General features: G+C 41.1%; 2 protein-coding genes across 6 annotated transcripts; one reads left to right on the forward strand and one right to left on the reverse strand.

The window, feature by feature from the left end:
- Positions 1–104: 104 nt before the first annotated feature.
- Positions 105–12,256, forward strand: LOC134487223 (mitochondrial chaperone BCS1). Of its 3 annotated transcripts, none has more exons than XM_063288891.1 (8): positions 105–242; positions 731–1,116; positions 2,481–2,620; positions 2,845–3,039; positions 7,499–7,562; positions 8,532–8,701; positions 9,580–9,697; positions 11,862–12,256. In XM_063288891.1, exons 2-8 carry the CDS (start codon positions 797–799, stop codon positions 12,112–12,114), a joined length of 1,260 nt encoding a protein of 419 aa, XP_063144961.1. In that variant the 5' UTR covers positions 105–242; positions 731–796; the 3' UTR covers positions 12,115–12,256. The 3 variants fall into 3 exon arrangements, with proteins under 3 accessions (XP_063144961.1, XP_063144960.1, XP_063144962.1); XM_063288890.1 differs by lacking the exon at positions 105–242 and adding an exon at positions 249–343; XM_063288892.1 differs by lacking the exons at positions 105–242; positions 731–1,116 and adding an exon at positions 2,277–2,296.
- Positions 12,257–13,089: 833 nt separating this feature from the next.
- RNF25 (ring finger protein 25) lies at positions 13,090–21,911 on the reverse strand. Of its 3 annotated transcripts, XM_063288887.1 has the most exons (10): positions 21,859–21,911; positions 20,270–20,341; positions 19,784–19,886; positions 19,629–19,696; positions 18,546–18,615; positions 18,355–18,426; positions 16,940–17,080; positions 15,637–15,726; positions 14,930–15,064; positions 13,090–14,524 (listed from the first exon to the last, which is right to left on the reverse strand). In XM_063288887.1, exons 1-10 carry the CDS (start codon positions 21,900–21,902, stop codon positions 13,832–13,834), a joined length of 1,488 nt encoding a protein of 495 aa, XP_063144957.1. In that variant the 5' UTR covers positions 21,903–21,911; the 3' UTR covers positions 13,090–13,831. The 3 variants fall into 3 exon arrangements, with proteins under 3 accessions (XP_063144957.1, XP_063144958.1, XP_063144959.1); XM_063288888.1 differs by lacking the exon at positions 15,637–15,726; XM_063288889.1 differs by lacking the exons at positions 19,629–19,696; positions 19,784–19,886; positions 20,270–20,341; positions 21,859–21,911 and adding an exon at positions 18,970–19,044.
- Positions 21,912–22,278: the final 367 nt, after the last annotated feature.

Below are 22,278 nucleotides of genomic sequence, written 5' to 3' on the forward strand. Positions count from 1 at the left end.
AACTTCCAGAATTCCCTAGCCAGCATGGCTGGCTGGAGAATTCTGGGAGTTGAAGTCCTCACGTCTTAAAAGTCTCTGAGGGTGAGAAACCCTGCTTTAACCTCAAACACGTATGCTACTAAATTATCTCTATAGGAGCAAAAGGATGAAGAGAAACCTCTTCCGATCAGGTGGAGAACCATAGAAGTAACAGAGCGGCGCTGATTGGAAGAGGGGAAGGTCGCTGAAGGAAGGGAAAGCGGGTGAGCTTGTCTTCCTGTGTTTCCCCTAGTACATGCGGGAGCGTGGAAAATGATTTTTTTTCTTTTTAAGTTCTCGGTTGTATGACGGATAGCAGTATGAGGTAGGACAGTTTTCTTGTTCCTTTCATAAGAATGAGGCTGCATTTGTCTCCAACTTCTCCAGTACATCTGGAGAGCGAGGAAAATATAGACAAACCACTTTTTAATCTTGAAACCAAAGAGATTCTCCCCACTTTATTTTAAGATGTGAAGGACAGTTTCGTTCTGTATAGGCGAGTAGAGACCAATTTCCCTTTGATTTCTGAGTTTAGTTTGCTAAGCACCTACAGTATATTAAAAATGAATGGCGTGTAATACTGTACTAGCCTGAGAGCCGTCTGCCATATTGACATTGCGAAAAGTCCAGTGTATTTGATGCAGGCTATTCATGCCTGGGAGTTTGTCAGTAACCGCTCATGATTTTGACTGCTTTCTCCTTCATTTTTCAGGCTTTAAAAGAAATGCCACACAGAGTGGTTATTTAATGCTGGCATTCTTTGCTCATCCCACACACAATGCCTTTTTCTGACTTTGTCTTGGCCCTAAAGGACAATCCATATTTTGGGGCAGGCTTTGGTCTAGTTGGTGTGGGCACAGCCTTGGCCCTGGCACGTAAGGGGGCCCAGTTTGGCATGGTGGTTTTCAAACGGCGTTATATGATCACCCTGGAAGTGCCAAGCAGGGACAAGAGCTACCACTGGTTGCTGAACTGGATATCTCACCATGCTAAGCACACCCAGCACCTGAGCGTGGAGACTTCTTACCTGCAACATGAGAGTGGCCGTGTCAGTACAAAATTTGATTTTATTCCCAGCCCTGGGAATCATTTCATTTGGTAAGGGAGTCTGTGAAGTATCTTCAGGCTGGAAGTAGTGGGAAGATTGTGAACATTAATAGATATGTTTTGCAATAGCTCCCAAATGCTTCTATGGCAATAAGCAGGAGCTTACAGTGCACAACTACCAGAAGAAAGTAAATTTAAATATCTACATCCTGATCTTCAGTTTCTAAAATTGCAAAATAGGCAAAGATCAAGAATAACAGCAACAACAGAATGCATGTGCAGGAGAAATAGAGTGCATATTTATGAATGTGCACTCAGAACAAATTCGGTATTGTGCTGAATCTCAAAGGATAGTTACTATGCCAGTGATTTCCAACAGTGTGCTCACATGTTTGTTTCAGCAACTGTCTGATTTTTGAAACATCATACTGTTATACTGTACTCTCATGCCTCCATATTTAAGAGTAAATCCCATTGAACTCTAGGATTTAAAGGTAAGATAAAGTCTTCCTTGAATTAAGCTTGACTTTTTGTGACTTCATGGACACATTCATGCAGTATTCTTAGCAGTAATACCAGTGTCTTATTCCACAATGGTTTTTAAATTATTTTATTTCCAGTCTATTTTACAGTCCTAGGATTTCCTATTGATTTATCTAAGTATTAATCAGCTTCAACCTTGCTTAGCTTTTTAAGATCAGCCAATATCAGCTAAGCACTGCCATTGTTTTGTAAGCTTATTTGGTTTACTCTTCAGCAAACAAGCATACAATTAGACCTGGTTTTTAATCCCCCAACCTGTGATAGAGATCAGTCTGTCAGGTAACTTGAGATATTGTGCAATCCTTTGAAATGCTGTTTGGTTGTTTTAATAATTAAATCTCTTTTTGCACTCTTTTGTTCTTTGCATTATATACAGATAGTTTTATTTCTAAATACGTTGAGCTTTCCAAACAAGGGAATAGAGAAGTTTTAAGTAAGCAGAAGCTCATTGGATAGGTAACGTTTTCCTTACGCCTATCCCTGCCGTACTCTAGACTGTATCGCTGCATGAGCAGAAGGAAACTCACAGAACAAACATTTCTTTTTCCTTTTTCCTTCTTCAGAAGGTTGGAGAAAGCCCTGAAGACCATGAGCTATATGGCATGGGTAAACAGCAAAAATTTGCATAATTCAGGCAAAAACAAAACAAAACCCAAATATCCTTGTATAAGGAGAATTTCTTAAGCTTGTAAGTTGGGAGAGTAGGTAATCAAGAAAGAGATTTCCTTGTGTTATTATCTGTGCTGTTGCCTTTTTGGTTTGGCCAAATTGAGCACAAATCCTGGGTTAACACTTGTTTGATTACAGACTAAAGATCAACAGGCATTCCAGAAAAGCTAGTCCTACTCAGATGCTCCCTGTTCTGCTTTCAGGTATCAAAGGAAGTGGATCCGTATAGAACGGAACCGGGAGAAACAAATGATTGATCTCCACACAGGCACTCCTTGGGAGTCTGTCACATTTACAGCAGTTGGCAACAAGCGAGAGATTTTCTTCAACATCCTGCAAGAAGGTATGTTAGCACCCCTAACCCCTAGCATCCCTGAATGTAGTATTGCTCAGAACAAAGTCCCAAACCAAGCAGTCTTGGGCATTGTGTTCAAGCAGACAATCTCTCTTATGTGGCATTTCTGTGTCCTTGTTGTTTCTAGGAGATGGGTTTTCCTGCTTTGTCCCATCCTCCTTCCCATTTATATCCAAATATTTTGCATAACTCATGTTCTACCTTCTCTTCAGCCAGGGAATTGGCTCTGAGACAGCAAGAAGGAAAAACAGTAATGTATACAGCAATGGCTGCTGAATGGCGGCCATTTGGTTTCCCACGACGACAACGCCCACTCACATCTGTAGTGCTTGACAAAGGAATTTCAGAGAGGATTGTGCAAGATGTAAAAGAATTCATTGATAACCCCAAGTGGTACATTGATCGAGGTGAGTGCATTTCAGAAGCTGACAGATGTCATCACACGTTGACTTTCTCCTTTATAAATAAAGCAGGATGTATTTGATGCCAAATATAAAGCCAGCATATTCTCTCATCTTGTCTTATATCTCTATTCAATATTTCAAGAACTAAAGTAAACTGGAGAGGAGACAAAGGCCATCCCTGTCTTGTCCCTTTTTGTATCTTACAAGGTTTTATTAGATCTCCATTGACAATTATTTGTGCTTTCTGTGAAGTGTAAATTGATCTCACCCATTTAATAAAATTCTCTCCAAAATTCTTCCAAAACAGGAAGGCCCCATTCAAATTGTCAAAGGCCTTCTCTGTATCTAAGAAAATCACTGTGGTTTGTTTTTCATTATGTTGCTCCAAGTATTCCAAAATGTCCAACACATTTCTAACATTATCCTTTAACTGACTTTTAGGTCAAAACCCACATTGATCATCATGAATAAATTCTTGCAAAATTATTTTCAACCTCTCAGCCAAAATCATAAACAACTTATAATCATTAGCCAATAATGATATTGGCCAATAGTTTCTTGTTAAAGTCAAATCTTATCCCTCCTTAGGTATTGTCATGGTCAGATTACTCCCTGGTGGCCCTGAGATTCTTTTATGTCACCCTCCTCCACAGGGAGGCAGGACCCATTCAATTGGTCTGCCCCCAGCGACTGATGGACCCAGTAGGGTTCCAAAGGGAGCTGGGGCTTATCTCCGTGGTGCTGCTGCATGGTCCAGCGGAGGCCCTGGCTGCAGCCCAGAATAGGGAGGCAGCCGGGGCCTTGGACAGGATCACGCTTGTGCGGCCTCTCTTGGCCCATCGAACCCAACACTCCCCGTGGTTTATGGAGGAGCTGAGGGTTCTGAAGAGGGTTAAGGGACGCCTAGAGCGCCACTGGAGGAAGACAAAGATCAAATCTGACCAAACACAGGTTAGAGCCGCTATTAAGGCCTACCGTGTGGCAATAAAAGCAGAAAAACAATACTTCTCCGCTCTTATTGTGTCTGCAGAATGCTGCCCGACGGCACTGTTTAAAATTACTCAATCTCTTTTGGGGAAGGTGGGCCCAGTGAACCACCTACAGGGCCGTGCAGAGGAATTTGCTGAGCATCTGCAGAACAAAATCGCTCGGATCCACTCCAAGTTAGACTCTAAGCGTGAGGCATGGTCTGGAGAGATACCAGGGGAACGTGCTTACCCAGTTGTCTGGGAACAGTTTGATCCTGTTGGACCTGAGGAAGTGGACAGGATCCTACGGACAGTAAATGCCACCACGTGTCATCTAGACTCATGCCCCTCCGGCTGGTAAAAGCAGCCCAGGAGGTGACATGTGGTTGGGTCCAGGCAATAGTTAATACATCCTTGGGAGAGGGGGTGTTCCCGGCTGCCTTTAAGGAGGCATTGGTGCACCCCCTCCTCAAGAAGCCATCGCTGGACCCTACTGTTCTGGACAATTTTCGCCCAGTCTCCCACCTCCCCTTTTTGGGGAAAGTGGTTGAGAAAGTGGTGGCTTTACAGCTCCAGAGGGTCCTGGAGGAAACAGATTATCTAGACCCCTTTCAATCTGGTTTCAGGCCTGGTTATGGGACAGAAACGGCATTGGTCGCACTTATGGATGATCTATGGCAGGAGCGGGATGGTGGCAGTGCATCCATCCTCACTCTTCTTGATCTCTCAGTGACTTTCAATACCATCGACCATGGTATCCTTTTGGGACGGCTCAGGGAGTTGAGGGTGGGCGGTGTGGTTCTGCGCTGGTTCACCTCCTTCCTCCAAGGCTGGTCCCAAATGGTGGTGATAGGGAGCGAGAGATCCAACCTCAGCCCCTTCTTTGTGGGGTACTGCAGGGGTTCGGTTCTCTCTCCGCTCCTTTTCAACATCTACATGAAATCGCTGGGTGAGATCATCCATCACCATGGGGTGAGGTATCAATATGCTGATGATACTCAATTGTACATCTCTATCCTGGGTGAGGTAAGTGATGCTGTGACTGCCCTTTCTTGGTGCCTGGGGGCTGTAGGAGTCTGGATGGGGACCAACAGGCTTCAGCTGAACCCTGGTAAGACAGAGTGGCTGTGGGTTAATGACACTTCTGTATCTGGGACTTTGTCATCTTTGGTTCTGGATGGGGTTGCACTGCCCCAGACAGACCCGGTGCGTAATCTGGGGGTCCTCCTGGATTCACGGCTCCTGCTCAAAGAGCAGGTGGCAGCCGTGGCCAAGAGAGCCTTTGCACAGCTTCGTGTGGTGCACCTTCCTGGATCGGGAGGCCCTTCAAACAGTCACTCATGCCCTTGTTATCTCTCATATAGACTTTTGCAATGTGCTCTACATGGGGCTACCCTTGAAGAATATCCAGAAGCTTCAGCTGGTCCAGAATGCAGCCGCACAGGTTGTTTTTGGTGCCCTAGAAGGGCACATGTAACACCACTGCTGTGCAAGCTGCATTCGGTACCAGTTTGCTTCCAGGTCAATTCAAGGTGTTGGTTACCACCTTTAAAGCCCTACATGGCATGGGGCCAAGCTACCTGAGGGACTGCCTCTTCCCCATTACATCAGCCCATCCCACCCGATCGTGCAGAGAGGACATGTTACAGACCCCGTCTGTAAGAGAACTTCATTTGGCGGGGTCCAGGAAACGGGCCTTCTCTGCAGTAGCTCCCGCCCTGTGGAACACGCTGCCTGAGGAGGAGAGGTTAGCCCCATTGCTCCTGGCCTTCCAGAGGAGCCTGAAGACTTGGCTCTGCTGCCTCGCTTGGGCTGGAGAGAGGAGTAGTTCTACATGGGGTTGGCTGCTATAGACCACTCCTCCCACACGTGGACTGTTTTAGATTCTCCTGCCACTTGGACTTCATTCTTATTCTTATTTTTACTCTTATTTTTATATTTATTTATTAAGAGTAATGATATATTTATATACCATATTTATATTTTATGTTTTAATTGATTATTTTATTGTAAACCACCCAGAGTCCCCCAATGGGAGGAGATGGGCGGGGACTAAATAAATGCATGCATGCATGCTATATTAGCTTCTTTCCAGTTCTCTGGCATCGTTCCCCTCTGTAAAATAGAATTCATCGTATTCTATAAAGATTGTAAAAGTTATCCTCAAAGCTTTTATAGCAAGAATCCGGTAACCCATCTGATCCAGGCACCTTTTCTGTTTTAGTCTTTTTTATAGCTTCATACACCTCCTTTATTATTATGGGTCAATTCATAATCTGTTTCTGTTTCTCTGTAATTTTCATATATTCATGTATTTTTTTCAGGGAAATTTCTTGTCCTTTATATAAATTGGAATAATATTGATGAAATACTTTTTGCATAGTCACATTATCTGTTATTATCTCTGTCTTGTAATTTCAGTATCATTTTTTTCTCTTTTTCTTTTCATAATTTGTATGCCAATCACTTCCCTGGTTTATTAGCAAACTCACATTTTTTTTGTTTTGCAGAATTCATTTTTATGTCCATTTACTGTTAATTGTCACTGTAGAAGCTTAATTTGTTGAGAAATACTTATCTTCTCTGGAAATTTCTAATTCCTCTTCTTTTCTTTTTATCTCATCCAAAATAGCTTGTGTTTTCTCTTGCCTATTCTTTTTGAGTTCACTGTTATGTTGAAAGCTTTGCTTACATCCCAAACCATTCTTACATCTCTACCTTTATTAAGATTATTTTCGAAGCACTCTTTTAATTTCTTTTTACGGTCCTGCACTATTGCTTCTTTCTGTAACAGCATTTCATTTAACCTCCATCTGAAAGAACTGGGTTTCTATTTAAGAACCAAACTCACTGGATTATGATCTGAAAAGGTCTTTAGTAATATCTCTACTTTGTGAACTTTAGTAGCTGAATTCTTCAAAATCCAAATCACATCTATTCTTGAAAAAGATCTATGTCTTTCAGAAAAATAAGTATACTCTCTTGAGTTGCCATTTTTATGTCTCCATGCATCAACAAACTCTAAATTGTCCATCAAATTAAAAAGAAAAACTTTTGGTAATTTACCTTGTGTAATTTTAGCAACTGGGAACTCTCAAAGTCTGTCTTGCCTTAATTTGACATCACAGAACTTGTTCAGATTAGTTTTTGCATAACCAATTGTATATAGATTGTCAGCTTCCACTAAATTTCTGGTAAAGAATAAAGCAGTCTTTTAATAAAGTTATATATAATTTCACCCAGGATAAGCCTAAATTTTAAAACTGTAAGAGAGGATAGGAATGAATGAGCTTCACTCGAATATAATGCAGTGCTCTTGTGCAGCTTTTTCACAAAATCTGGAGCTGATGTTAATAATCATCAGAAAATGGATTCTTTATTTAGAGGTGGTAAAAGAATCCTTACATAGTACTAGAGCACGGTGGTTGTAACTCAGATATAGTAGAAAGCAGGATAGCTGAATGGTGTCTTCTGATTAGTCCTTTTCTCCACAGGAATACCTTACCGGAGAGGATACCTACTGTATGGCCCCCCAGGTTGTGGCAAAAGCAGTTTCATGTGAGTGCGGGTCCTCTGTATTCTTCCCAGTGAATCTGTTCCCAAAAAGTGTCCCTTTTTCCGCATCCTCATTTAGGGCCCCCTGAGAATATCGTATTCCAGTGTGTAACTGGAAGGATTTGATTTGATTCTAAGACATCTCAAAGTGATAAAAACTTGTGTTTGAATGGAATTAAATTGTCATTTGGGCAAAAGGCTTAAATGTTTTTAAATGAATAATTAAACATTGTAGCGCAATTGGAACAGAAGTGTTTTAAGAACTTCTTAAGGGCCAAGATTAATGGCAGTCATCTATATTGTATTAGGAAATAAGTTTCACAAATGCAGGGCATAAAAGCGCTGTGATGTTGGGTGTTTGGGGCAGAATTGTTCATGCACTTTAGATACTTATTGCCTCTTCCCCTTTAAGTTGAGTTATGTCAAGTTATGTCAAGAGCACAGCTGGATCAAAAGAGTACTTGGTTTGGTCTATTGCACAGTTAGAATTTGCTGTTTTTAATTGCTCCAAGTGGATTAACCTGTAGACTTGAGAGTATCTCTTCTTGGAAGTGGTGATAGAAGCCATGCTAGAGAGAATATACTTCAGGCACGTCAAGAAAGCAAGAAGTAATGGAGCTGTGATGTTGCAGGGAAAAGGGAATGTAAGTCTCAGGGCATCTGATTCTAAATAGAGCTTTAGCCACAATAGATTTTCTTAAGATTTGAAGTGCCACTTGATTATGTTAATTTAGGGAGTATCTTGTTACTCTGAATCTTTATACTCAATAATGGTTAGGGCTAATTTAGATGTTACAGTGTTGGTTCCATGTGTATAAACCCAGAACTCTATTTACATAGATACTGAGCAAACAGAGATGTTTTAATTCTGAGAGGAACATGCAGGAGCTGAACTCTCCTCCCAGTCCCTCTCTTCAAACTCTTTTTTTCTTGTTTGTTTACGTTTTGTAATGAAAATCCTGCCTGTTACAGCACAGCCCTGGCTGGAGAATTGCAATACAGCATCTGTCTTCTGAGCCTGAGTGATCGAAGTCTCTCAGATGATCGCCTCAATCATCTGCTGAGTGTAGCTCCACAACAGAGCATCATTCTCTTGGAAGATGTAGATGCAGCCTTTGTCAGTCGGGACCTTGCTGCTGAAAGTGAGTGAGAGGCTCATGGCACCTTTTTGCTCACTATTCCAAACTGTCTTATTCTTTCATTCCAGCTGGGTCCTAACTTTGAACATATCACAGAATCACTGCACCATGGAGATGTCATATGAAATGCCTCTTTGGAGCAGCTTTCCTTTAGTTCCTAGAGTGAGCCACCTTCTCATGGCCAAGGGCTGCATTTAGCATTTTTTTATCAAGGCTGAGGGCTGCAAAGTGGCTAGAGTAACACTGCATATGTGTATAAGCTTGGGGTTTGGTGGGGGGGGAATTTCTTTGTCTTTTAATAGTGATATGTCTAGTTTAAGATATGCTAATTTTTGTATGTGTGTTCCAATGAAATACATTCCTCCTAACATGGTTAGAAAATGATGCCATCAGTTTTCTGCAGCCATGATTAGAAGATGACCCAAGGGTTACAGAATCAGGAATTGGGCTACAGGTCATCTACCCCTGCCTACCCCTAGATTAAAGATGGGCAACCTTCAGCTCTAATTTCAAAACTCCTCTGATAATCAATCCAGAACACAGTAATATGTCATCCCCCCACACACCCTTAGCAAAAGAGGGAGAAGAAAAGGAATCATTTGCTGGCCTTTGTTAGTGTCAGATTTGTAACCCTTGAACTCCATCCACTGATAGCCTGCAAATTTTTAAATCAGTTACCTTTGAAAGAATGCAGGTTTCTTTTTCTCAGTGCTAGTGAGTGGTGAGAACAGGAATTATGGCAGCTGTAAATCCAATTGGTTGGGTGAAGTTGCTATACACTTAGGCTGAATTTGGGCATGTTTACTTACGTCTTTACTCATACTGTTAATTTTCTTTTGTTCCATATTTCTGAATCATTTTCTGCTGCTGTTTCTCTTCAGATCCTGTTGCATATCAAGGCATGGGACGCCTGACTTTCAGTGGCCTTCTCAATGCACTGGATGGCGTAGCTTCTTCTGAAGCCAGACTAGTATTTATGACTACCAATTATGTGGACAGGTTAGAACCATTGCACAAAAAGTGGGATAGGTGGAAGTTGTTAACTTTAGGCAACCTTTTGACTTAGGAGAACACTCATATGGGCTAACTAAGAATGGTTGCTGGTATCAGTGATGTAATAGTTAGCACTTTTTGCTCTAGCTGCTAAATTAAAATCACAGAATAGGAAACAAAGGACAAACAACAACAGCTGCTGCGTTCCCAGAGTTCCTTCCAATTTCTTTGCCACTTTTCAGTCACAACAACATTGTTCCCAGTGATGCCCCATATCAGCTGCACACTGAAACACCAGTCAACATGCAGTGGTAGCCCTAATGGTCTGATGACATTGATCAACCTATCCCACTGTATCTCATGCAGTGTACAAGCATATTAAGAAAACCTCTTGCTCAAGTGACACATTCAGCACTTAGGAAAAGATATAAACTCTCCTAAGGCAAGTGTAGACAGACAATACAACAACAGCAGGATATTGGTTTGTTTGTTGAAAACAGCTAGGACCAGTCAGTGAAAGAAGAGATAGTTATTCCAATCCATAAATCAGACAACTATACAATCTAGGAGTTGGGAGGGGACTAGTTTGTAGACTCGAGGTAGTCTAGCCCCTCATTTCAAAAGGCCTGGATCTCCCATGGTTTCCACACAGACTACACAACAGCATGGTAGAGAGTGTGACTATCACTAGGTCTGTGCGGTAGGCTTTGCTACCAATGGGGATGGTACTTGTTATTCAGCTTTTTTGGTGAAACCCAGTCTGTGTGTTAGCTTCTTTGGGAGAACCAAGCTATCGTGATAAATCAAAATACGGTTTATATAGGTATGGCATGTTGTTTGAATGCAACAAATTTGTTTTTTTTCCTCTTTAATCTAGGTTTAGGCTTTAGCAAGTTATGTGAGCTCAGCCTATCAGTGTATATGGGAGGGGAGGGGAATAAGTCTCTCTAAAGAAGGAAAGAATCCACTTGGACAAAAAAGAATACTGGACAATAGCAAGCTTGCACAAAACAGTCCCTTTACCTTCTTGGATACTTTGGTGGAACAAGTTGAATCCTATTCCTTAGGGGAAATATAAATGCAGTTTTTGCCTTTTAAGTGGAGGGAGAAAGTAGGAATGGCAACTATTTACAAAGAATAAATCTCATACTTCCCACCCCATAAGAACTAGGAACTAGCTGAATAGAAGCAAAATATAGCACTTGTGAAGTATTCCAGAAGCCTCAGCTGTATAACTTTAACTTCCCAAGCATGGGGCAGTGCTAGCCATATAGCTTGCTAAGAAAGGATCCATAGGTCAAGTGTTATGGAGTAAAAGGCTGAGGTACCACATAAGGTCAAGTCAGTTCACACTGAATTCAGTTGAGGCTGGGATTGTGCTTGGGCACTGGTGCTGTGATCTGAGAAATGTGTTGGGAATCATATTGTCGTTAATTGAGTTCAGCCTTCCTTGGTCGTCATGATTTTAAACATTTGCAACATATGAACCTGCAAGATGTACATGTGGCTTTGGTCCTGTTACCATTCCTGGCTCCATGTTGGCTGCAGGGACTTTGGCAAGGAGGTGGGTAACTTCAAGGTACGCGATGGAGGTGGAGCAACATGGCTGTGTGGTAGGCTACACAAGCCTCAGATATGATTCTGAAAAGGAGTTTCGAAGTGTGTGGGCATGCAAACATAACACCTATCAGTGACTCATTAAAACAGCTATGACTGATTCTGAGAATATGCAGCTGCTACGGAAATGGACGCAGCTGCTTGAATGAATCAGAATTGAATGTGAAGCATTGCATAGTTATCCTGTGTGAAGTGGGTATGGGCACAATTATTTAAAATATTACTTTGTGTCCTACATACCTTAGAGGTAGTTCTGTTTCATTTTGTGCAGTACCCTTTAGTTTGGATTGGTGTAGTATAGCTGAGGAACTAAAAGAATTATAAATTAGGACCTCTGTTGGTATTAATATATTCACTGGCCACCAAATTCATATTTTATCTGAATGTGGTGGCCAATGATACATTACAGAAGTTCTATTTTAAGAGGTTTTTTTAGCCTTGTTCTTTTGGAATGTTAGAAATAACAGCACATTGGGCTTATGTGCAAAGAGGGAAGCTATATTTGCAAGGTTACACTTTTACTGAGCTACTTTGTTACTTTCACTTCTTGCAGGCTGGATCCAGCCCTGATTCGCCCAGGCCGGGTAGACCTCAAACAGTACATTGGGCATTGTTCACAGTGGCAGTTCAAACAGATGTTCCAGAGATTCTATCCAGACCAGCCAGCTGCTGCAGCTGAGCAGTTTGCTAAACAAGCCTTTTCTGTCTCTGATCAAATCAGTGCTGCTCAAGTGCAAGGTCATTTCATGTTACACAAAGCCAATCCAGATGAAGCTCTTCGGAATGTGCAGATGCTTCTATCTTGATTCTGAACAAACACTGAGAAAACGTTAAAGATAGTTGCATGGGCTGTTCACACAGTACACAGTAACTAAGGGTGATACCCTCAATATATCTGCCTCAGTGAGGTTGTCCTTTTTGTCAAAAAAAATAAAGAATAAACCAAACAATCTCATCTTGCACATCTCTTAAAATGAAATCGAACATGGAGTTCAGACTGAAGGGCTTCTCCCTACTGTAATTCCCTATTCAGAGCAGCCATCTTCCCCTCTCCAGGAGTCTGTGTCACAATAACGGCTAAAGTAATATACTGAGGAAGCACTCGGTCCTTCAGAATTGATGGCCCTAGAACATTCCATCTACCAAGCAACTTTATTGACTAATAAAACACAGGAAGAAACATTAACCACCACTGCTGGATGAATAGTTAAGAAAAGCTATCCTCAGAATTTTATGGAAGGACAGGCAAAAAAATACAGTTAAGACTGCCTTCAGAATATCAAGGTTAAAATAGATAGATGATAGATTCAGTATTTTTATACTGAATATAATTAAAAAGTTTCAACTTCTGCAGAATGAGGCAAACCACTCCTCCTTGATTAGCATAATATACCAAAAGCTCATGAATATAGAACTTCTGTGTCCACTTTAGATTTCCCATCTTCCATTCATAATGGAGTATATGACTAGTTGGGTAACTCTTTAAGTAAAAAGCCATAAGAACAGACTGAAATACAGTGTTATGAAAGGGCTGGTCTAGTCTGATGTACAATAGCAACTATTATCTTCCTTAGCAAAACAAATAGGTTGGCTTATTCAGGTTGGCTTTAATACTCATACTTTTACTTCACATAGCCACAAATTTCATTACAGGTGAGAAATGTGTGAGCAAAAACACATGCACATTTCCCCTTCACCCCCACTACTGTGGTAGAATACAATCCTCTCATCCCAAAATCGGGTACAACAATTTTGGGCCAAAAATGACAGAAGACAAAAAATGTCACTGTTTGCATAGCTTTTTATAGTTCTGGCACACTGGCATCTGGAATTGAAGGGTTCAGTGTAAGCTTCTCTTTTGAAATATAAGTACCTCAAAATTCTGGAGAGCAAATGTTTAATCACAGCATAAATTCAGAGTGGCATATTTGGTACTGACAGCAGTGAAAAGTTCACTAAAAAACAACATCCCGGTATGCAGCCTACCTGCAGCCTTCTGTGGTTCAGAGGACCATTTACACGTAAGAGGAGCTTAATTCTAAATTTTCCAAGCTGAAACTGACTACAGTGCACACTTCTGCCATCACGTCTAGCACTAATGACCGTTAATAGTAAACAATATGGGAAATCTGATCCAAACCCCTGGCAATAAAGAGGGAGACATACCTCAAAAAATATCTTTAAAAGTGTTTAACAGTGCATTTTCCCAAGTGGCTTTTCCAACTAAGCGATTTCACCTCCCCACCACTGCAATAATTCCGTTTTGCTAGAAGATATTTCAATATACTTATGAACTATCATTTATTGCTCTCTCAAGTTAGATATTTCTCCCTGTGCAGCATTCTAATCCTCACAAACAGCATATTCTTCACAAAGCTGACGCAATCCCACAAGATGTAGATGGCCTGTGTGTTAGAGAAAACTCCCCAGACAGCTGTTTTTTTCCCCTCTAAAATAATGAAAAGTCAATGTCTGAAAGGCAAAAGACAAAATTATCAGTGTCCTCCCCTTGATTGCCAGCAGCTAGGAGCCTCCCTCAGTCTCTTGGAACTGCAGTTCTTTCCGTGGCTTTGGTCTGGACTGCCCCCCTCTTGGCATTTTGGGATAAGTTACATACTCTCTCCCTTTGGTCTTTTCCCATCTCTCACAGTCCTGAATCCCATGCTGACCCTGCCATTTGTTACGCCCTCTGAGCTCTCTGCGGCAAACATCCACTTTCTCTCTGTCTGAGGCTTGAGTTTTCTGCACTGGCATCCACTTCCCCATGTTGTTTTCCTCTTCTTTGGCTGACGGGACATCTTTGGTGCACAAATCTTTTTTATCCATGAATGAAGACTCCTGGCTTCGGCTACAAGATTTTGAAATGTCTTGATTATATCTCCCACAGCTCCATCGCCCTCTTTCCTTCTTCCAGTTAGGTCTCCTACTGCAGATTTTAGATTCTCCCTCAACATACATTTCCGTGGTCATCTCCAGTGCCTTGCAATGTAGTTGCCAGCCAGGCTTTTGTAAAGATGGCTTCTCCCCTCGACTCCTCTCTCTCTTGTTATGGTGATGCAAAGTAACAGATGATTTATCTATATTTTTTAGCTCACTGTTCATGAGTGTTGTACTTCTTTGAGCATGTTCTGAGCCTTCTGGTGACTTCAGCTCATCCTTGATTCCCAGGTCATTTTCTGAGATGGCTGTATGATCATATTCCCTGACATCAGAGGGCTGAGAAGAAAGAGGGCATAATGAAGGACAAAATAAATGAACCAGAAAGATCATGCAGCAAGGGCTAAAGTGTTGGGGTCAGCAAAGTCATATTCTCCAGCTTGTCTTATAATTAATCTCTCGTTACAAATAGGCTGCATGTGCTTGACAATAACAGCCATCAAAAAATGGCTTTGATACTTTAGTCTTAATCAATTCCCTAAAAGACACTTAAGGAATTGCGTAAAATGCAAATATCAAAGTCATCTCTTTGCTCCGAGACAAAACATGTCAGCCAAGTAAAAGCTGATCTTTCACCTCCTTGCCTGCAAAGAGGATTAATAGCTCCATTATCTTGGATGCTATTCAGTTTCTTCATTCCTTTCTTAATAACACTTCTTCTTTCTATTCTTATGATCAACTAACCTTTTGCAGGCTAACAAAATAGCGATTTCTCTCCAACTCAGGGTCAATGATGCCTCCTTTTTCTTGTTGTCTCTGGAAGATCTGACGCAGTCGCTCTCTGTGTTGCAGTGTCTGCTGGTCAGGCTGGTACACTTCCTGAGGGGAAACAACATGTTGTATTTCAGGAGAGCAGCAAGTGGAATCTTTGGGCATAACACAATAACTATGCTGCACAGTTGGAAAGTGCAGAGTTGGAAAGGTACATACTTTAGGTAAAGCAGAAAAAAAGATCTTGACACTGTTCTTGAAAGGACAAAGGATTTAGGTCAGGCCACCCCAGGCTGGATTTTCCAGTTATCTTAGACTAAAACTTGCATAATTCTCAGACCTATCTGGAAAACTTGAGTAGAAAGATTGATTTACATTTTGCACTGTGTATTAGGCTACGTGTACATAGCTAAAAACTGTTACACATTATGAGAATGAGAACATGCTGCGGACGCTTAGCCATTTGGTTTCTCCATCCATGATCTCCCACACCCTGCTGGGCTTCAGAGCCCCGCTGATGTCACTATTTAGAAATAATTTAGCAAAGCTTATTCAGAGGTACGAGATTTCCTAAATGATTTGATATATGACAAATGATTTAGGCTAGAAGACTCTTGTTTGTTCCATCTTTTAAAGCATAATGGTTCCACACAAAAGGTCCCCCTGCCAATTTTCCTTACCGTTGACTGCTGTGGTAGTGGTGCTGCCTGCAGCGTGGCAAGGTCATACACTAGAGGCTCCCTGCACACCGGGCATTGCACTTCGATATCCTGTGCAAGGAAAGATGACAGAAACAACCATAACCATCTTGTAAGTAGGCCATGCCCATGGAATATTCTGTTACTACCTTCATACTCCCCTGGTGCTCTGCCTTAGCGAGTAGCAACTGCCTTAAGAGAATTCTAGAAAAGTCTATAGCTATTTTTCAATCAAAAACAACTATCCCAACACTCAGTGTCAATGGAAAAGCCTGGATCCCAAGCTTTTTACCTAGGCCTTCTAAGAGGGCCCTCCCAGGTGCCACAACAGAGTGGAAACAGTATGGCATACCACCAATTATGCCATTATCCGTGATGGAGTCTACTTGGCATGTCATGCTTCTTTTTTTGCACTGCTGCAGCAATTTCACCTCTACCTACTACAATCCTACGTATCAGATAAAGATGCATTCAGTCCTGCCCTCCTGTGTATTTTGTGGGGGAAGAAAGAGAGAATCATTTTATATCTTGGTAAATAACATATCCCACAAAAGAATTATCCAGAAAATAAAATATATTCTCAGCCTCTTCCATTCACTAAAAAAGACCATTTTGGTCAATACGTAATCATTTCACTGAAGAAAAACTGGAAGGTATTCTTTCAAGAATAACAAACATGGTTTTTGTTCATCTATAACAAAACCAGGAAGACAACCTCTATTCACAGAACCTTATTAAAGCATTGCAGAGAGAAAGGTATATTATTAATCTCCTGCAGATTTTAAATCAGATTTCTAGGATTTTTATTTCTTTTGTTTTTTGTTTTTGTGGCAACATTTCTTTAGAAGTGGTTTGCCATTGCCTTCTTCTTCCTAGGGCTGAGAGAGAGAGAGACTGGCCCAAGATCACTCACCTGGCTTTGTGCCTAAGGTAGGACTAGAACTCATGGTCTCCCAGTTTCTAGCCCATTGCCTTTAGCCACTATACCAAGCTGGCTCTGTTCCCAGACTTTAGCCATTGACTAAAGCTTTTTTTTTTTTTACTACATAAAGGAAATGGTGAATGAGAACACAGGGCTAGCATCAGAAAGAGGAAAGCTGTTTATCACTTGGCCCTAATAATTTTATCCAAGTTCATTGTTAGCCCCAATATTTTGTCCATGTTCACAGTGCCATAATTGAGCAAACTGAAATAATCTGGTAAGATTGACCCAGACTGAACAACCACTCTTGAGGAAAAGAGCATCCAAGTAGTTGCGGTGGGAAAATGACAAATCATTCATTACCTCTTTGGGCATAGAGGTCAAATGCTGTATTCTTTCTTTCTTCTGTACACTGATTTCTTTCTCCATATGTTCTGTGTAACTAGCAAGACAACGTGAGTGGAAGTAGTGGTAACATGGGGTTTTGGTGAAAGCTTCATTCTCCTGTGAAGATGAAAGTACAGATTCTCATGAGTACATTAAGCTGAGCATTATAATTTCAGGAAATATTCAAGACATTGCAGAGGGCCGTGTTTGCCACATTTCAATTCTACTTCTGTAATGTAAGGATAATGCCTTGGATCCAAAGAATCATATAAAACTTTCTGCATACAACTAATGGATTTTCTTGTTTCTTATTCCACAAGAGACACTATCCTGTTCTTTTGTGTGAAAAGCTGTTTCTGAAGGTGGGTAAGCATTTTCAATGGGTTACAGACCCAGGAGTATGCACCCTACTATACAGGAATGAAAGGTACAAACATTTGTATCTGATGTCCATTGAAGCTGATCCACCTTACAGGGCTACATGAAAGCACTACAGACAGGCTACTATGAATATATTAATTGCCATCCTGAATGTTATTACAACACATAAGCTGATATCTTGACAGCTAGTCATAGACTACTTGCTTCTCTAGAGGGGAAATATGGTAAAATTTTGAAATTAGATGCTTGCCCATTTGTCTATCTTAAGAGTGGCCTCTTGACAACAGTATGGTTAAGCTGCTGCATGCAAATGTAACTAAGCTGACAGATGAGAGATTTGTTAGCCAGACAATTTTGAAAGTCCAGAAACCCTGTGTCCTAGGCAGAATCTCTAACTGCCATTTGGGAGATTTATATTTTATGTAAATCAACTACAGTATTCTATTAGCAACCACTGCTTTGATCAGTTTAGAACATAATAACAACAGTAACAATAATACTTTTTATTTATGTCTCACGCATCTGCCAGTAAGATATACTTGTTTAATTTATGACAATTCTGACTAATCTGGGCAATACTGATAAAGAGTTATGATATTTCTGGTAAACTACACAAGAAGAATTTGCAAAGAGATTTTACAGACGGAAAATAAAAATGGAAAATAGAATCATTTAACTACAACTCAAGACAGCATCAATTCAGCCCCTACGTGGCATAAAACTCAATCATGTTTCTTATTTCATCATATTAATAAACTGCTATGTAGTATTCGATTTTCCTGGGCCTCCAGCTATAAAATCCCCATTTGGTTCTTTCTCTTGCATCAAGTTCATTGCATCAAGACATCCTAACAGATTCACATCTGGATTCCTTTTCAAAAAGCTCACCAACATTTCATTTTTTTCTCCTTTTCTCAATGATTTCAATTCCTTTAATTCCCAAAATAATAATAATAATAATAATAATAATAATAATAATAATAAAAGATGCTAGTCCAGTGTACCCTTACCTGAAAGCCATACAGGCAAATCACACACTGCCCATGAGGGATATTGTTGTCTGTGAGGATTTCTTTTCCCTTCTTGGTGAAAGAAAAAGCCAGTGTGTAATTTCATAACCTAAAGCACACACACTCCAAGCTAAAACCATTCCTTACCACCACCCTATGTAGCCTCCCAAGCCCCTTTCCTGTCCCCTTACCTCTATTAGTTCATATAGCACAGGCGTTCCCAGTTGGGTCTCAGCGATACACTGCAGTGTCTGGGAAATTCTAGATGGGCAGGAAAGCAAAGGGGCATCGGGAGAACTACTTAATGGTGGCTGAACTGATCAAACGCAAGGACAAGCTGAACACTAATGCAAGCACAGGCTTATTCTGATAAGACTACAATCTGCAGCCCTGCACAAAAAAATAAAATACTTCTGAACTCTCTAAAAGGTATGATACTCTGATAATAGGAAATAATTATACTCTCAGTATGTTATGTCGTATGGGTAGGCTACCACTACCTGTGGAATAAATGTAGGAAAGGAACCCAAGCTGCCTTTGCCATAGGATGTTACTGCCATGGGATGAAGGAATCTATGATAGTGGCTTAGTAATGCAGGGCTCCCCTCAACTTACCCCATGGAGGGGGTGCATTTCCCTCCTCATTCGGCAAGCAGCAACAGCAGCTTGGGTTCCCCAGCCCTTCTGAGACCCCTCTGAGGAAAGGGAAAGAAAAGGGCAAGGCCTTACGGGTATTGGTAAGGCAGGTGTAAAGAGATGTGGAGCAGATAACTTTATCCATCTTGTGCTTTAGTTGGTTGATCAAAAACTTCTTCCAAAGTTCTCCTTTAACCCCCACTTCTAACACAAATCCTATAATTAATCCACAAGTATATTTTATATATAGAAACTATCTTTTCAATATCACAATGTATTTTATCAGTATTATTAATATTAGAGCAGAAACATTACCTTCCGCTTCTACAGCACCCAGCTTGCTGGGGAAGGTGACAATTGGGAAGGCAATGGCAAACCGCCCTGCTCTAGTCTGCCCAGAAAACGTCGCAAAAGCGGCATCCCCCCAAAGGGTAAGACATGACTCGGTGCTTGCACAGGGGACCTTTCACCTTTCACCATCACCTTCTACAGCACAGCTATGCATTAAGAAACAGAATCTATACTTTATAGAGAACTACAGAAATAAAAGTGGGTACCAGAAACCCATTTTCATAGGAAGGGTGCAACTAACTGATAATTTTCTTATTCCATGTTCTGAATAAGATCAAATTACTTACTTTTGGATCTGTTCATCTGATAGCCCTCGAGGATTCCGGATAGCAATCTTTGGTATTTCATTTGGATACTAAAAGGAAACAAAGCCAAGTGTAAATATATAGCACAGCCATGCTCCATGGTGAAATAACCAGAAAAAAAGCATTTAGGTGTTTACCTGCAGAGGCACAGACAATACAAGAGTGAAACAGACATACTGAGAATCCTGGTCCTCAGCAGTTGCTGGGTGTAGGGTGATGGAGATTTCCCAGGGGACAGACCTAGTTGGAGAGAGACTCAAGCTAAAGTTAATTGTCAGAAAAGAGAGCAAAAACATTTAAAAAACACCTTCCATCGGAGCTCTCTCCTCCACTGCTGACTTTAACAGAAAGCCTCCTTCACAATGGAGGTTTCATGGCTGGCTGGGGAATTCTGGGAGTTGGAGTCCATGTATCTTAAAGTTGCCAAGGTTGAGAATCACTATCTCAGAGAATAATGCAGGAGTGATGTGTCAGTTTTACTCCTTTCTCCTGGCATACAAGCCAGAGAAAATTATCCATAAGGAAATCTGACTTCAGGTTTTATTTATGTTTATTTACACATATTCTCCTTCTTATGCTTTACATCTGTAAGTCAACAACACATCTGACAATAAAGCAAATACCTCTTTCCTTTAAACACCTGAAGCTCATCCAAATAGATAGACTCTAAAACTTCCACTTCTGAAGGCAAAGCCCTGGGAAAAAAGAAATAATGTTACAAATATGCCTCATTTCCTCAGATTTCTTCTGCCTGCATAGTATGAGATTTTTACAGCAATATTGTAGCAGGCAAGCTCCTCTCAATACTGTAACAGAAACTGATCTTAAAGAAAACAGACAACCGCCCAGAGTCCCCCATTGGGGGAGATGGGCGGTGATATAAATTTAATAAATAAACATAAACAAACATAAAACCACTTTGGAAATGAAAAGTAGTAATTGTATAAAATAATTTGGAATTACAAAATGCCCCTAAAAGTAAAAGTAGAAAATCTTAGAAAAAGCAAGATTTCCAGCCTCAGAATTAGAATAGCACCAGTATTTTTACAATTGATAATGATCAATGTCATTATCACACTGCCCACTATTTTTTAAGATAGATTTTCTATATGACACTCCCACAATAGCTGTATTCAAAGACTCCAGTCCTGTAAACCTCTTTAATCTCATACAGTAATGGCCAGAAGCACAAGGGCAAGATAGATTACGTGAGACTACTGCATGAAGTAAGTTTATATCATCCATAAAGGGATGGGGGAGGGAGAAGAGTAATTTTGTTTTAGAATAACTGCATTCCTGCACTCACATAGTCAATGAATGTGCCTGCAGCCAGACCATTCCTTGTAGGAATGAAAGGCACTTTTTTAATCTACTAAAAAAAAAGGAAGACTCAAGAGTTCTATCTCAAAGCTACAAAACAAAGGAAAAGACGCACATCTGTAGTAGACCTGTTACTGAACAGAATTCATTTCCTGTTCCTTCAATCCCCGAGTCAGACCTCTTATCTCTCTGTCTCTGTACTCTGTTTACAAGCATAGGGAAATAAATCATACTGAGATTAAATATCTGCACATAATAATTCAGTAAAAAACAGGAAGGGAGAAGAGAGAGAAGGCTAAACCTGTCATCTATTACAAGCCAGTTTTCCTCCCTGAACAAAACAACCTGGCAGATACTAAAGTAATGCTACCATATGTAGGCTGCAAAAATCCAGAATACTATTAGATGGCAGCAAGATGTATCTAACTCTTTGAAACAGTGATGAGCTTTCAGGCTAAATGGCCCAGGTCTACTTTTCTTTCATTCTGATATTTCGCCATTCAGCCCGTAAGCTCATCACTACTTCACTGATGCCAGCCGTGAAAGCCTATGCCAGTATAGCTAACTTTTTGGTGCCATATAGTGGTGGTCCGGATGTTTGCGGCCCAGATCTGTTGGTCCCAACAGAAATAATTTTAGTATATTATATCAGTATAGAAGTAGTAATAGTTTTAGTACACTATTTAGTATACTATATCAGTATCTTTAATCTTCAGAGACTAAGATACTGATTAGAAGTTCTGTTAAAATCCCAGCTCCTCTGTGAACTCTTTATTACGGCTATCACATCTGGGCTGCCAAAATCGGGAGGGTCAGTAGAGGACAGCAAGGAGGTACAGAGCCCAATTCTGGTAGTTCAGGCACCAGCCACCCCTTACCAATCCTCCCTTACCAATCCTCCGCTCCTGTACGATCTTCCCCACCTCCCGCCGCCATCTTGCCTGCGCAAAACCGGAAGGACAGCGAGCTCGACGACGATTACTTCCGGCGCCAGGAGTTGCTAGGCAACAGAGCGGCGACGCCGTCGTCTGACGCTTGACCAGTAACGGGCGCCTTGAGCGTGCGGGATTACCTCCTTCCCCCGCCCTTGGAGTGCAGGAGCTGAACCTTCGCTCCCCTCCTCGCGACAAGTCCCTTGGTAAGCGCGAGGGATAGACGGGTTGGTGTAGCGGGACACTGGCGGAGGGGAGGGAAGGCTTTGAGATAACAGTGTTTTGTTGCGACTTGAAACACTAGCCGCGCGTTCCGCACAAGTACTTAGAAGTACTGTAAGCTCCTAGCAGTCGATGAATGTTCTCTCAGCTAAATGAGT

Source organism: Candoia aspera, chromosome 1, assembly GCF_035149785.1.
Source record: "Candoia aspera isolate rCanAsp1 chromosome 1, rCanAsp1.hap2, whole genome shotgun sequence".
Taxonomy (NCBI): Eukaryota; Metazoa; Chordata; class Lepidosauria; order Squamata; family Boidae; genus Candoia; species Candoia aspera.

Bases quoted from the DNA above. Each gene is read 5' to 3' on its own strand.
- LOC134487223 (XM_063288891.1), top strand. From the start codon at position 797: ATGCCTTTTTCTGACTTTGTCTTGGCCCTAAAGGACAATCCATATTTT. The intron at 1,117-2,480 runs GTAAGGGAGTCT...TTCTGCTTTCAG, and splicing joins CCTGGGAATCATTTCATTTG to GTATCAAAGGAAGTGGATCC. The intron at 7,563-8,531 runs GTGAGTGCGGGT...TGCCTGTTACAG, and splicing joins TGTGGCAAAAGCAGTTTCAT to CACAGCCCTGGCTGGAGAAT.
- RNF25 (XM_063288887.1), bottom strand. From the start codon at position 21,902: ATGGCGGCGGGAGGTGGGGAAGATCGTACAGGAGCGGAGGATTG. The intron at 19,887-20,269 runs GTATTTGCTTTA...CTCTCCAACTAG, and splicing joins CAGGTGTTTAAAGGAAAGAG to GTCTGTCCCCTGGGAAATCT. The intron at 18,427-18,545 runs GTAAGGGGACAG...TCTTTCACCAAG, and splicing joins TGCTATATGAACTAATAGAG to AAGGGAAAAGAAATCCTCAC.